Genomic DNA, 15444 nt, shown 5'->3' on the forward strand with positions numbered 1-15444 from the left:
CAGTAAGGGGAGAGATGAGTGGGATCTCAGCTCTGCCAGAGCCTTTCCTGCACCTCCCGATGCTGCCCAGAGCTTTGCATCCACCTTCCAGCACTCAGCACCTCCCTGCCACGGGGTCAATGCTGATTATTATTATTGCTGACATTCACTGCTGCTGACTACCTCGGGCCCTGCCTTTTGCCAGGGCAATTCCAGAGGGAGCAGAGCAGATCTCCCTCCTTTATTCCAGGGGGATCCCTTGGAGGAAGCCATTTGGACTCAGCCTCCTGAAGCTCCTCAAGGTTTTGGGGCTTCTCTTTGCAAAAAACCTCAAAGCCTCCCCCTCAAATTGAGGCGAAGGAGGGTTGAGGAGTGCACCCCAGAGGGGTCACTTTGGGTTTAAAGCTCCTTGGGAGTGGAGCAGACAAGTCCTGACCCCTGCCCAGACCCCATGCCCCCTCCTCACCTGGAAGGAGTCAATGACAGCCACAATCATATTCAGCAGCTCACTGCTCCGCAGGGTCTCATCTGGAAACTGCAGCAGGACAAAAGCAAGGACTTAGGAAAGGACACAAGGGAAAGGCCAGGCCCAGCTCCTGTCCTCACAGCTGAGATGTTGGGGTGCTGCAGTGGGTCCACAGCAAGGCAAGGAAGATGGAGAGAAGCAGCTGAGGGAGCTGGGGATGTTCAGCCTGGAGAAGAGGCTGAAGGGAGACCTCATTGCTCTCTCCCCGAGAGAAGGCTGGAGCCAAGCAAGGGATGGCCTCTTTGACCATAGAACAAGGGACAGCACAAAGAAATGGCCTGAAATTCTGCTAAGTCTGTGCAACATCCTTGGGGGACCTGGCAGGTGGTACTGGGGTCTGCTCTGCCAGCTGAGGCATGAGTGGCAGAGCTGCAAACTCACTCCAGCGGCTGCTCAGGGTTCAGAGCAAAGGCAATTAATGAGGCTCTTCAATTAACAGCCTCAGCTCCCTGTCTGCAGCTTGTGCCACACCCAGCCTGGGGCAGGGTGCTGGAGCTGCTCTCCACCTGCTGACCTCAGGCCCTGCTCCCAGATGCCCACCTTGGCTCTGCTCAAACCCATCCAACCCAGGAGGCTGTGGCCACAGCCAGCTCCAGCTGCTGCCCAGATGTGAGCCAAAGGGAAGCATGAAGAACTGGTCACAGGAGGAGAGGAAACGACCTGAAATTGTACCATGGAGGGTTCAGGTTGGGCAGGAGGAACAATTTCTGTCCTGCAACAGTGGTCAGGGACTGGCACAGGCTGCCTAGGGAGGTGATGGGAGTCTCCAGCCCCGGAGGTGTTCAAGAAAAGTGTGGCTCTGGCAGTGGGGCCACAGTGGGGTTGGGCTCATGGTTGAACTTGGTGACCTTAGGAGGGCTCCATAATTCTAAACCCATGATGGGCTCAAGCTCAGACTCTCAGAAATGTTCTATTTGCAAGGGGCAGCATGGCCCTGCCCATGCCTCCAGCTTGCCCAGGGCTGGACCAGCACCAGCATCAGCTCCTAATCACAGCAGGGACATGGCCAAGGGAGCAAAGGAGCCAAGAAGGCAGAGGAGGGTTGGAGGGCAGGTCCCACACCACCACTCCAGCAGACCAAGGGTTGGCAGCAGCACATCTGCCAGGTGCAGCTGTAAACAACTAGAGCGAGCAGAGCTGCACCTGGGCACAGATCAGCCAAGGCAGAGGGGTTAAAAATGCCCATTTTTTCCCTATCCTTGCTGAATTTGCTCTCTGGGCCTCATGTTTTATGCAGCAATCTAGGAGCTAAAAAAAAAACCAAACTCAGGAGAGGGGCAAAGGGCAGGAATGCTGGCAGAAGGGGGCTGAGGCTGTGGCACTTGGCTCTGGCTGCTCCTCTCAGGACCTTTTGCCTGCCTGCAGCTGCTCACTGCACCCACAGGGGCAGGAACAGTCTGACCCTCCCAAAAAGGGGGAGGCTGAGGAACTCCAAGGAGCAGTGAAGGGATTCAGCTGCTGCTCTGCACCAGGATCCCACCTCCAGAGCACACAGCAGAGAATCCCAGGATGGGTTGGTCTGGAGAAGCCCTCTGAGCTCATCCAGGCCGTTCCCTAACTCTGCCAAGGCTGGGGTTGAACCAGGGCCTCAGCATCACAGCTCTGACACCCCTCCACGGATGGGCATTCAGCCACTTCCCTGGGCAGTCTGGGCCAGGCTTGGAGAACCTTTTCAGGGAAGAAGTTTCTTCTGATGTCACAGAAGCTAAGAATGCACTGGGGGTGGGAAGGGACCTTTCAAGGACACCCAGTCCCCTGCAGCCCCTGCAGTCAGTAGGGACCACCCCAGCTAGAGCAGGTTGCTCAGAGCCCCAGCAAAAAAGCCTGACCTGGAATTTCTCCAGGGATGTGGCCACCACCTCCCTGGACAACCGGTTCTGGTGCTCCTCCACTCTGTCTGTGAAGAACTCCAACCACATCTAACCTGCCCCCCCCTCAACCTCCATGCTGGTGTGTAGGGCAGTACCAGATCTTTGCAGGTTCTGCCCAGCGTGCTGCCCTGCTCCTTCCCCACAGAAGCCTCCTGAGGAAGAGGGTGGATGGCCTCAAGGCCCAGCAGATGTTCCTGCTGAGGCAGCCAGGAAGAAGGGAGGAGTAGGACCAGCTCATTCCTCCCACAGAATGAAAAGCACAGGCAGAGCTGTGACCCCTCTGAGCTGCTGCCCTCCCACCCACCACCTCCAGCACCACTCCCTGCAGCTCAGAGATCCTGGGATGCTTGCTGGGAGCAGCCTGCAGCTCTTTCCTACACTAAGCGCCTCGAGGGGATCAGCAGGTCCTGGCAGCAGGAACCGCAGCTCTGTCCCAGCTCCGGGACAAGCTGTGGCCCACAAGAAGTCTCCTCCCTCCAAACGTGCTCTCTGCTGGCTCCAGCGCAGCACTGAGTGCTGACAGCAATTAAACCTCTCAGCAGTGGCCAGGGGCTGGGGCAGGACTGGCTCCAAGTGCTGCTTCTCCCAGGGTCTGACAAGGCTGCTCCAAGCCTTCACCCTCCAGAAGAGCAGGAGAGCAGTGAGAGCCAGGGTCACAGAACCGCAGAATGCCAGCAGCTGAGCAGAAACCCTGGAGATCAGCTGCCCCAGGCTCACCTTCACCCAAAACTACCCACAGCAAGGGGAGAAGATGCCCTCTTCACCCAAAGCTGCCCACAGCAAGGGGAGGAGATGCCCTCTTCACCCAGCCTGGGGCTCCTGGCAGGCTGCCTCACCTCTGTGTAGATGGAGGGGGTGAGGTAGCAGAGCAGGCGCACATCATCCTCCTGGCAGGCCTTCATGTCCATCATCAGACAGGTATGCAGGTCCCCCAGCTGCGTGGCCTGGGCGAAGGACTCATAGAGGTTCATCTTCCCCGCTGCAGCTTTGCTGAAGGAGATGGGATGGAGGTGAGAGGAGGAGCCTGGCAGCTCCTGTGCCACAGCCAGGGCCCAAGAGCTGGCAGTGGGATGGCACCAAGCCAGCTCCTGGGGGGCAGCATGAGCCAAGATGAAGCTCCAAAGCTTCCTCACGATCCCTACCTGGCTTTCAAATAGTACAGGAGGTGGTAGCCAATCTTGGGTTGCTTCTGATAGAGCTCTGATAGGAGATCCAGCAGCAGAGAGAAGCCACTGTTGTCCTCCTGCATCTGGCAGAGGTTCCTTGTGGGACACAGGACAAGCAGACAGCCATATTACAGCAGACACCACACACAGCTCCAAGTCAGCTCCCATGTCACCCTGGAACACATCTGCAGAGGATGTGCAGCAGTAGCAAAAGGGTCAGGACCCAGCAAACTCCACCAAGATGGACCCTGGCAGGTCACAGGTGAGCAGAAGAGCTGTGGGCTCCCTGAGTTTTCAGACTTTCTGCTAAACATCAGAGGAGCAGAAGAAAGCAGCAAAACTTCTGACTGTGAGGTCAACGCTGGGACAAGAAGGGACATGGCAGCAACAGACCCTGTGGGGTTCAGCCATGAAGGTGGTCAGAAAGTAAAGGAAGCCCTGAGAGAAGCAGTGAAGCATTTCCCAAGGGGGCTTACCTAAAGATCAGGTAGAGAGGCTTCCCCACCGACTCCTCCAGGGACCTGTAGGACAGGCAGTGGTCAGAGCCCTGTGCAGCCACCACACTCTGTGCCACCCCAGAAATGGCAAGGAAAAAGCCCTAAGCTTGCTTGTGGTGGTCCTCAGGCTACCATGTGCCAGCCCAGCTCACATAGAGCCAGTAACGATGCTGCAAACAGAACTAGTAGCTCTGGATCCAAGCCCCACTCCAAAGGACCCCAGAGAAAGGGTGCGGAGTGATGGGCTGGGCATTTAGGCCCTCATATGCTACCAGAGCATCATCACTTAACCACCTCTGAGACCTTGCAGCTGCAGGCTGCCCCTGCACCTGTGGGGAGGAGGAGCAGCAGCCCTGGATGTCTTCACAGGGGAAACTGCCCAAGCACAGCCCCAGGCCGTGGGGCTGGGACAAGCCCAGGTGGCAGAGTGAAAGGGTGAGACACCAAGAGCAGATCCTTACTCCTCTGTGATTTCTTCTGGCAGAACCTCACCACGGAAGTGAGCCTTGAAGAGCTCCTGCAGGCAGGAAGCCAGCACAGACAACTGCTCTGAGTCAAAGTCCTCCTGGTGGAGAGAAGGGGAGGGGTGAGGAGGCAGCAGGAGCTTGAACACAGCCTGCAGCACAAGCTGGGAGGGAATCACAGAACCACTGAGGCTGGAATAGACCACCAAGGTCATCCAGTCCAGGCATCAACCCCACCATGGCTACCAAACCACAGCCCCAGGTGCCATGGCTATACCCCTTTTGAACATCTCCAGGGCTGGGCACTCCACCATCTTCCTGGGCAGCCTGTGCCAGTCCCTGACCACTCTCACAGCCAAGAATTTTGTCCTCGTGTCCAACCCAAACCTCCCCTGAGCATCCTCAGGTTGCCCAGCCCACGCCAGTGCAGCTGGGTCTGGTTTTTCAGTTAGGCAGCAGAGCTGCTCCCTAGCTCTGTGCTGTTACCTCCAGGACTTGATCCACAATTTCCTGCATGACCTCACACTGAGCTTCTGTGTCACTGGAGCACAAAAACAAGAGGAAATCCAAGTTACAGGGGAAGACACTGAGGGCAGGGCCAAGAGTGGGCTTTGTGCTGAGCTGCCTCTGTCTGGGACACCCCTAGGACACCAGGGACCTGTTCTCTCCTAGTGACAGACCACATGCTGCAGAGATGCAGCCTGGAGGGAAGGCACTGCAGCTGCTGCAGCTCCTGTCACAGAAGTGTCCAGGGTTTGTCTGCATCAAGGCAGAGAAATTAAAGGGCTGAAAGTGTGAGGTGAAACCCTGAGAGCCCACCAAATAGGCCAGAGCAGCTCTGCTCATCAGGGGCTGCAAAGCCAGAGAGGTTTGTAACCTTCTGTGGAGTTCATTCTAAGGTCACTAACATCCTGAGTGGAGGTCCAGAGAACACTCAGCTATGCCTGTGTCCTTGGCCAGTTGATCAAAGTTGGACCAGATGATCACTAGGGTCCCTTTCAACCTGGCATTCTGTGATCTGTGTCCATGGGGAGGTGTTCCACAGAGAAATGCCCTGAAACCCACCCTCAGCAGCACCTGACAGGTCTGTGCAGCCTCCCCTTGCCAGCCCAGGAGTGGGGAAGGATGAAACTGGTCTAAGCTGACTTCAAAAGGTCATCTTATCCTGCCCCCTTGAGCTTCTGCTGACTGCAGAATTGGACAAGATGACCTCTGAGGGTCCCTTCCAACCTGGCACTTTGTGACCTCTGCACCTTTCCAACCCATCTGGATACCTCTTGCAGAACTTTTCCCTGTGACAGGGAAAGAAGTCACAAGACTGCATCAGCTGTGAGAGGAGCAGCAGGCAGCTCCCACCATGGGACTCAAAGATCTGGTGTGGTGCTGTCCTGAGGAGACCAGCACAAGGCAGACCATCACCAAAGGGCACCACCAACCTTCCTTTCTGCAGCTGCAGGACTTTATCTTTCAGTGACTCCTCCAGCTGGTCCAGGAAGGGGGTGATGTCGACAGGTTCCTCCACAAAGTTTTCTTTGATGGGGTGAAACCTGAACTCCCTCTTCTTCCCTGCAGCAGAGAAAGCAGCACTGGAGCAGCCAAGTCTCCCAAGTTGCTGCATCTAGGAAGTTCTGGAGGCAACCTCTGCCCCAGCAGCAGGAGCTGAGTGGGGCTGTGGGGGCTGTCACCACCCCACGACAAGCAGCATGTCTTCAGGGAGGAGGTGGAGACTCCTTCATTCCTGGAGACATTCAAGGTCAGCCTTGAGGGGGCTCGGAACAACCTGCTCCAGCTGAGGGTGTTCCTGTTGAGTGCAGGGCACTGGACTGGGTGAGCTTTAGAAGCCTCTTCCAGACTAGTCCATTCCATTCTGTGACTGCTTTTGTGGCACAGGGGTGGAGGAAGGGCTGTGTGGGAAGGGTCTGAGCTCTAGGGAATAACCAGGCAAGGAAAGGAAACCCAACAGCTATTCAGGCACAGATCTAGATCAGAGCTATGGAGTCAGGCTGTCAGGGACAGGGAAGCAGCACAACATTGTCCTCAACACATCCCACAGCAGGAAACCTGGACCTCAAGGAGAGGATCCGGCTGCTGCTAAGAAGAGGGCTCTGCAGGAACTGTGCTTCCAGAAGATTCCAGGAGATCCTCCAGCAGGAAGGGCTGGTGCCCCTGAGCACCCACTGGCACAGGGGCGGTGCAGCAGACCACTGGGGAGCACTGGTGCCCAGCTGGCTGCACTCCTCACCTTTGCTGCTCAGCTCTTCCTCGTCGTCACTGAAGGCTGCCTCGGCGTTGTCATAGCAACTGTCCTCCTTCTCCGCCATGTGGTTGTCCATCTCCATGGCAACTGGCTCCTCGATCTTGACTGCGGCAGCCACAGAGGGCAGAACAGACAGTGAGGTGCTGGGGAGCTGCCACCCACAGCCAGGCCCCAGCAAGGAGCCGAAGGCACTTGGGAAGGGGCAGAAAGAGCCTGGGACTCTGGAGAGCTCATGGTGGGGCAGAGTCTTGCCAGTCACTGCACTGAGCTCACCCCTGCCTGGTGCCAGGTGTGGCAGGATGGGACAATTCTCCACCTGACCTGCCAGCAGCATCCTTGGTGCTTCAGTCCTCACCCAGGCCAGCAGCAGAGCCTGAGCTCAGCAGCAGCTCTGCCAGCTGCATGAGACCAAGGGCCTTGAGGAAGTCCATGGCCACCCACCAGAGCCTAAGCACTCCAAGCCCTCCTCTCCCCACAGCCCCAGTTCAGCCCTCCAAAGGACTGGGCAAAGGCACTTGCCACAGTCTTCCTGCACTCTACCTTCGATGGGGGGTGAGGGAGAACTGCAGAACTCAGGGAATTTCTCCCTCAGCATGGCACGCAGCTCCTTGTCCAGCTTGGGGTTGTCGAAGAGAGGGGCCAGGTGCCTGTGGCAGGGGCAGGAAGGGTTAAAAGAGGCATAAGAATAAACTGGGATGAGGAGCCTCATGGCATAGCTTCACCTTGGTGGACACATGAAGAGATCTCCTCCCTTCCATCAGAGCTTTGGACCACAAGCTCTAGGGTCCCACCTCTCTGCCTGCAGCTCAGCTGAGGTTCCTTCACTTCACCACTAAGAGGACTTGTGCCACCAGAAGGCACGTGGGAAGGGGAGAAAAGATCCTTGAAAGGGTAGGGGGCTGATGCAGGAGCTGTCTGCAGGCTACCACACTGTAAGCAAGGCTGTTCCATCAGCCTGGAGACCAGAAAGGGCTGGGAACTGCTCATTTGAATCACAGTGCCCAGGGCCTTAATCCCTCCCTTCCCTTGCCTCAAGGAGCAGTTCTCAGGAGAAGCCTCAGCACCATAAAGACCCAACTAGGAGGGGTCTTAGGTGGTCTCTAAGACCTCTTCCATGGTTCCTACACAACACCAACATCCTCTGCAGCCCTTCCAGAGTCTGGAGGTCACTTGGACTAGGCTGGGGAGACCCAGGAACAACGGTGTGCAGCAGTTCATTGCATCACAGAACAGGGTGCTTGGAAGGGACCTTCAAGGCCCATCGAGTTCCAGCCTCCTTGCCGAGGGCAGGGACACCTCCCACCAGGTCAGACTGCTGAAGGCCCTGCCTAGACTGGCCCAGCTGCAGCAGGGTTGGGAACTGCCTTACGCAAGGACTCTCTTCTCCACGATATGGGTGAGGGAGTTGAAGACTCCTTGCCGGACGTGAGCCTCCAGTGGGGGGTAGAAGTTGGGAATGATCTGTGAGGAGAAGCAGCACATCAATGCCATGAGCTCCTCCAGCAAGACACAGCCAGTGCCAGCAAAGGCCAACAATCAGCTTCTGGGATCACCCTGGGCTCAAGCACCACATCTCAGATGACCCAGAGGGGCAGCAGGAGAGCTGGAGGAGGCCCAACCCATGCCTCCAGCTTTTCCACCCTGGGGCACCTTCCAGGGACAAGAACACCCACATGCTGCCTCAGGAGGTGTGAGAAGATCTGGGACTGGCCAAGTCCATGCCTCAAGCAGCAGTGACCACTGCAGGAGCTGGGGAACAGGAGCAGGGCAGCCTAAATGACTCAGCCCTACCCACAAGCAGGCCTCTGCCTCTGGGGACAGCAAGAGGACTACCCCCTGCAGTCTGGCTCATCCCAGGGACCTTCCGTCCATCTCCAGAAGCCAGCAGCTGCTTTTAGCCAGGCCAGGGATGGGAGCACACGAAGCTGGGTGATGCAACTGACAGCCTTTCCAGCTCCCAGGGCACAGGCAAGATCCAGCTTCCCAGAAACACCATAAGCCCTCCCTGGACCACATTACTGGAACCAGCAACTCCTGGCACTACTTCCCACAGGACGGAGGGGCAGAACCAGCTCAGAGGTCCTGTGAAAATGAGCTGATGGGTCCCGGCAGAACCCTGATGCAGGGAGGTTCTGCTTGCCCTCAAGGGATGACACTGGGCCAAGCCTTTCATCTGCTGCTGAAGGGAATGGTCCAGAAGCCTTTTCCCTGCTTGTGTTCATCCTTCTGCAGAACTGGGAAGCCTTTTTCCCATCAATGAAGGACACACAGGTCCAATGCTTCAACTCTAGGAACAGCCTTGGCTTTGTCAGGAGCCAGCAAGGACTCCCCCAAGTCTCTGGTGGTTCCTTCAAGAGGTGAATCACTCAGCTGAGTGCCCACAGCCTGATCCTGCTCCTGGCAGACCAGCAGAAGTCTCCCTCACCAGTCTCAGGTCTGAGCAGACTGAAGAGGCTGCCAGAAGACACTGAGGTCCTCTGCAGGGCTTTTCACACCCGCTAAGGAACGTGGGGGAGGGGCAGAGGGAGGAGCAGCTCTTTGGTTTGGTTTGTGGGCAGCTAGAGCACACTGTGGCTGCTCCAGCATCGCTGTCCCCAGGGACTCCTGCACTTCCCCTTCCTGTGGGATTCAGCAGCACTGGGTCTTTGCCCTGCAGCTCTCTGGGGAGCGCAGCCACGTGTCCTGCCTCGCTGTTCCTGCCCTTCCTGAGCAGGGGTGGCCCTCGGGAAGCTGAGCAGCTCAGCACTGGCCTGCTCCCAGCTTCTGTCTTGGCAGAGGAAGGAGAGCAGCGACACACGGCACGGTGCTGCTGCACCAGCCACGGGCAGCTCACGCCGGGGGGGCCCTGGCTGCAGTCCCTCTGGAAGCAGCTCCTGCCCAGAACATCTCCAGTGCTGCACACCACAGGCAAGTGGGTGAGGATCAGCCCAACCCCAGCCTGACCCCAGTGCCCAGCAATCTTTGGAGCCTGGCCTCTGGGCAGCTGCTTGGGGCTGTCCACTCCACACTGTCCCTTGATGACACTCCTGAGGAGTCTCCTTGGCCCATCAGTGCCAAGAGGGACCAGGCAAGTCTCAGGGGCTGTTTTCCCAGCCCCACATCACTCCACCCCCACCGTGCAGCTCCCAGGCAAAGCTGGGGCCTCTCACCCGGCACATGAAGTCCAGCAGTGTGGCAGTGATGGCAGGGTGAGGCTTCATGGAGTGGTGCATCACCAGGATGGCAGGTTCTGGAAGGAGACAGAGCAGGGGCACCTGTGTCCAGGGTCCCAGAGATGCCCACAGCCCCTCCTAGTCCCTGCAGACCCAGGCCCTTGGCTCTATCAGTCCTCACTCGTGGCCCACCCCCACAGCCTGGCAGGAAAGGCTTCTGCTGCCAGCACAGATCAAACCAATGCTTCAAAGTGGTTCCATCAAAGCAGCTCTGCCGCAGGGCAGCAAACCCTGGGCAGGACACAGATACCTTTGGAGGTGATCTGTTGGGCTTTCCCTACCAGACTGCTCTGGAAGCCATTGCCCCCTCCTCTGACCCCAGGAAAGCCTCCCCACAACTCACCTATGTTCATGATGCTGTCCTTCTCGGGGCTGAAGAAGAGCCAGTCATAGAACAGGGCCAGCTTGGCATTGGAGGCAGCAACATTGGACTGGGGGAGAGCAAAACCATGAAGTATGCGAGTGGCACAGCGCTCAGCAACCTCTGCTCCCTGCACAGCCGGCAGCAGGGAAGGGCAGAGCAGGCACCAGTGGCCTGGTGTGGCAGGGGCCCTGGGATAGGACAGGTGGCCCACCCCATGCCCTGGCTCACCGTGCAGGTGGTGAGCAGCCAGCCGATGATGGCCCAGCGCGGCAGGATGTCAGAGCTCAGCACCTCGTTGGAGGGGTGCACCACGCCGCAGATGTAGCGGATGAGGTCGCAGCGCAGGGACTGGCTGTCGGGGGTGGACAGGTACTGCCTCTGGAACCAGTCCTGGTACCGCTTCTGCTGCCCGAACCGCACCTGCAGGCACAGCCAGGGCCGGGGTTGGTCCCCCAGGGCACAGGAGCAAAGGGTCCTCCACCAGCCTCCCCCACACTCTGCTTCTCAGATCTCTCCAACTGGAAGAAGGCTCTGAGGGCTGAGCACACCAACAGGCTAAAGAATGCCTTCATGAAGGCTCTGCAGCAGGAGCAGGCAAGTGTTGTGCTCAGTTTTGGGCACCATAATACGAGAGAGATGTGGAGGTGCTGGAGTGAGTCCAGAGGAGGGCAACAGAGCTGGGGAAGGGCCTGGAGAATGTCAGATGAGGGAGCTGGGGATGGTTGGTGTGAGGAAGAGGAGGCTGAGGGGAGACCTCATTGCTGTCGCCAGTTACCTGAAAGGGACATCGTGGAGAGGCTGCTGCTGGCCTCTTCTCACAGGTAACTGGAGACAGAACAAGGAGGAATGGCCTCAAGCTGAGCCTGGGCAGGTTTAGATTGGACATTAGGAAAACATTTTTCATGGAAAGAGTGGTCAGGGACTGGAATGAGCTGCCCAGCGAGATGGTGGAGTCACCCACCCTGGATGTGTTTCAGAGTCGTTTGGATGCGGTGCTTGGGGATATGGTTTAAGGTGAATTTTGTAGAGTAGGGTCAGAGGTTGGACTTGGTGATCCTGAGGGGCTCTGCCAACCTGGATGTTTCTGTGTAATTCAGCTCCCACCTGTCCTGGACAGGTTGCTGCAGTGCAGTGCCCCACAGCAGCGCAGCACCTTCCCCTCCACACCCAGTGCTAACACAGGAATAGATCTGGGACACCATGGAGCAGCCAGAGAGCTGTGGCACAGGCAGAGGACACTCCCGTGGTGGGCAGGAGGCTGTTACCCGTGAGGTCATGAAGAGCAGTTTGGTTTCCATGTCAGGAGTGAGGCGACAGGCTAGGAACTTGCGAGAGGTCCTGGACTGGAGGAGCTGCAGGACACCTGGGGAGGGAGAGAGGGGTGGGTGGGTGCTACAGGGACAACACAGCACAAAGGGCATTCACCAGGGACCTGCCAACCTCTACAGCCATCTGAGTGACCTGTTCTAGTGGAAGGTGTCCCTGCCTATGGCAGGGGGGTTGGAACTAGATGATCTTTGAGGTCTCTTCCAACCTGAACCATTCTGTGATTTTACGAAGCCCACTTCTCCAAGGCATGGAAAGGGAAGATTCTAGCTGTAAAATACCTCCTAGAGTCATCACACAATGGTCTGGGTCGGAAAGGAGCTTGAAGATCTTCTAGTTCAAACCCCACTGCCATGGGACAACCTTCCACTAGATCAGTTTGCTCAGGCTTCCCCCACCCTGCCTACCTGTGAACTGGGTGCTCAGGACCTGGGGGTTGTGGATGATGTCCTTCCAGAGCTGCTCGAACTCGGGGATCCTCGCCACGTTCTGCAGCAGCCTCACAAGGTCTCGGCCGATCATGAAGCAATCCATGAACTGGGGGGGAGCAGAAAAAAGAGAAAAATGAGGAAAAACCTCATTTAGTGCTTTACCTGCTCCTGAGAAGGGGGAAGGGAGAAGGCACTGGATAGGGGAGGCAGGAGGAGGGGAAGGGAGGAACAGGGAGTCCTTCAACCTTCCCACCAGCTCCAGATGATTCACTCTTTGCACAGCGTCTCTGCTCCTGTCCCTGCTTTGAAGCCAACAGCTCCTGTGAGCAGGGTTGGCAGCAGGGAAGGTCAGCAGCTATTTTAAAATGTTCTGCTCTTGGAAAGCAAACAAAGCAGTCATAAATCTGCCCCTTTCTCCCCAGGACTGCAGCCAGGCTCTGAACTTAAAAGATTTGACACTTGGTCAAGGAGGAAGGGGAGAGCAGGCAGGACACTGCAGAGCTGTCACTGCCCACAAGGCTGGAACTGAGGATTTCTACCTGCAGCCACCTTTGGTGGCCTCTCCTGCACGATGCAGGTTAAAGAGGGGCCTGGAGCTGGCTGCTGACTTCTCTAAGTCTGTGAGGACACTCAGAGCCTCCCCAGGGGATGGCCTTGGTAAGCCGCAAGCACTGAGATGCCACAGCAGCAGAAAGAGATGGTTTCATAGAACCCTGGAATGGGCTGGGAGGGACCATCAGGATCATCCAGTCTCAACACCCTGTCATGGGCAGGGACATCCCCCACCAGGCCAGGTTGCTCAAGGCCTCATCCAGCCTGCCCCTCCACACCTCCAGGGAGGGGGCAGGCACAACCTCCCTGGACAACCTGTTTCAGAGCCTCCCCAACCTCACTGTAACTTCTGTGCCATGGATAAGAGAGACTGAAATGAAGCAGGTCCTTCAAAGCAGCTGCTCTGCCTCTCTACAGGAAAAAAAAACAGAACCCAGGAGGCTTCACTTGAGCTTAAGGAAAAACTTCTTCAGTGTGAGGGTGCTGGAGCCCTGGAGCAGGCTGCCCAGAGAGGTTGTGAAGTCTCCTCTGAAGCACTTCCAACCCTGTCTGGACACACTCCTGTGCAGCCTGATCTAGATGAACCTGGTTTAGCAGGGGAGCTAGACCAGATGATCTCCAGAGGTCCCTTCCACACCTATCACACTGTACTTCTGTGGCTGCTGTAAGAAATCTCAGAAGCCACTCACAGCCTGCCTGCCCCACAGAATGAGCTGCCCAGGGAGATGGTGGAGTCACCCACCCTGGATGTGTTTCAGAGTCATCTGGATGTGGTGCTTGGGGATATGGTTTAAGGTGAATTTTGTAGAGTAAGGTCAGAGGTTGGACTTGGTGATCCTGAGGGGTTCTGCCAACTTGGATGTTTCTGTGATCCTGTGCTGGGGTAGCAGCAGAGCCTGGAGTCCCCAGCCAGGCTGCAGCACTGCCCTGCTGCCCCCTCCCTTTGCACAGATCCAGTTGGGGTTTCTCAGGTGTGAGCCTGAGTGGCTTGGAGGTGCTGAGGAGGTTCCAGCAGCGCTGGGCTGGTGCTGAGCGGCCACAGTCCTGCAGCGTCCTCTGGACGTGCAGCTCCAGGGCTGGGCAGGGACAACCTTCTGGGGTTTGCTGCTGACTGACTTTCCTGGCATGCACTGGAAGTGGCTGAGCTGCTCCCTGACCTGTGGAAGGGGGATTTAACTCCTAGGATGAGAGAGAGCCTTGGGCTGGAAGGGACCTCCATAGCTCATCCAATACAAGCTCCTGAAGCCAGCAGGGACAGCCCCAACCAGAGCCCCAGACCAGCTGACCTGGAGCAGTTCCAGGCATGGGGCATCTCTCACCTCCCTGGGCAACCTGTTCCAGGCTCTCCCCAACCCCACTCCAAAGAATTTCCTCCTCCTCTCCAGTCTCAGTCTCCCCTCTTCCAGCTCAAACCCATTTCCCCTTGTCCTGGCACTGTGATTCTGAGAGCTGGGATGTGGCCCTGAGGAAACACAGCTGGTCTCACACATCCAGCTGCAGGAGGAGACCCCATCTTGAGCACTGCCTTCAGTTTTGGGTTCCCCATTTGAAGAGGACAGGGATCTGCTGGAGAGAGTCCAAGGAGGGCTACAAGAATGATGAGGGGACTGGAGCACTGCCTGACGAGGAAAGGCTGAGGGACCTGGGGCTGAGAGTCTGGAGAAGAGAAGACTGAGAGGGGATTTAGTTTTTAAATATCTGAGGGCTGGGGGCCAGGAGGAGGGGGACAGGCTCTGGGGGTCAGGAGTGGGGGGACAGGCTCTGCTCACTGCTCCCTGGGATAGGCCAAGGAGCAATGGATGGAAGCTGCAGCACAGGAGGGAACACAAAGGGGAACTTCTTTACTGTAAGAGTCCCAGAGCACTGGAAGAGGTTCCCCAGAGGGGCTGTTGAGTCTCCTTCTCTGTAGGTCTTTCAAGGCCTTTCTGGATGTGTTCCTATGTGAACTGAGCTAGACTGTATGGGCCTGTTCTTGCAGGGGGGTTGGACTTGATGATCTCTTTGGGTCACTTCCAGCCCCTGACATGCTATGAGGAACATGGGCACTGCCACCAGAAGAAAAGCTCAGCAAGGTCTTCTCCCCCTCCCTGCCAGCCCTTCCAGCTGCTCACCCGCTCCCGGAGCAAGGAGATGCAGAAGTCCACCTCCTTCTGGCGCAGGGCCTGCAGCTGCACCGTGCCGTGGTGATCCACGATGAGGCGCAGGTAGGTGTAGACGGCCATGGCGATCAGCAGGCTGCTCTTCAGCACCCACTCCCTGCAAAGGAAACCAGCCAGGACCCCTTCAGCCACCACTGAGAGGGACCCACAGCCAGAAGTGATGCAGATATGGAGACCTAGGACAGAGGAAACCGAGGCAGAAAGGGAACAGCAAGGGCAGGGCCTCCAGCTTCTCGTGTCACCTCCAAGGATGTACATCCACAGACTGCTCCCCACCTTGAGTACTTGCTCTGCTTTGCTGCTCCTGGCTGAGGCCGGGCAGTGCTGGAGTCAGCTCTGCCTTTGGGAATGAAGCCCAAGCTCGAGGGCTCCAGGATCTTACTGTGGCCTTTCGGTATCTGAAGGGGGCTACAAGAAAGCTGGGGAGGGACTTTCTAGGATGTCAAAGAGTGACAGGACTGGGGGGAACGGAATAAAGCTGGAAATGGGGAGACTCAGACTGGAGGTGAAGAAGTTCTTCAGCATGAGGGTGTTGAGAGCCTGGAACTGGTTGCCTAGGGAGGTGGCGGAAGCCTCATCCCTGGAGGTGTTTAAGGCCAGGTTGGATGAGACTCTGATCAGCCTGATCTGGTGTCAGGTG

General features: G+C 57.2%; 1 protein-coding gene across 2 annotated transcripts in view; it reads right to left on the reverse strand.

Moving 5' to 3' along the window:
• Nucleotides 1-15444, reverse strand: part of INTS3 (integrator complex subunit 3) — a 35063-nt gene that overhangs the window by 7145 nt on the left and 12474 nt on the right. For both annotated transcript variants that reach the window (XM_064176159.1, XM_064176160.1), the window contains exons 7-22: nt 14757-14901; nt 12070-12199; nt 11602-11699; nt 10565-10756; nt 10316-10403; nt 9910-9989; nt 8130-8221; nt 7301-7407; nt 6746-6865; nt 5940-6069; nt 4990-5044; nt 4501-4604; nt 4019-4063; nt 3519-3638; nt 3213-3366; nt 446-514 (exon numbers count right to left, since the gene is read on the reverse strand). In XM_064176159.1, coding sequence (XP_064032229.1) covers nt 446-514; nt 3213-3366; nt 3519-3638; nt 4019-4063; nt 4501-4604; nt 4990-5044; nt 5940-6069; nt 6746-6865; nt 7301-7407; nt 8130-8221; nt 9910-9989; nt 10316-10403; nt 10565-10756; nt 11602-11699; nt 12070-12199; nt 14757-14901 — 1729 coding nt within the window. The remainder of the gene's footprint in view (nt 1-445; nt 515-3212; nt 3367-3518; nt 3639-4018; nt 4064-4500; nt 4605-4989; nt 5045-5939; nt 6070-6745; nt 6866-7300; nt 7408-8129; nt 8222-9909; nt 9990-10315; nt 10404-10564; nt 10757-11601; nt 11700-12069; nt 12200-14756; nt 14902-15444) is intronic.

The sequence above is a fragment of the Pogoniulus pusillus genome, chromosome 43, assembly GCF_015220805.1.
Source record: "Pogoniulus pusillus isolate bPogPus1 chromosome 43, bPogPus1.pri, whole genome shotgun sequence".
In the NCBI taxonomy this organism is placed as follows: domain Eukaryota; kingdom Metazoa; phylum Chordata; class Aves; order Piciformes; family Lybiidae; genus Pogoniulus; species Pogoniulus pusillus.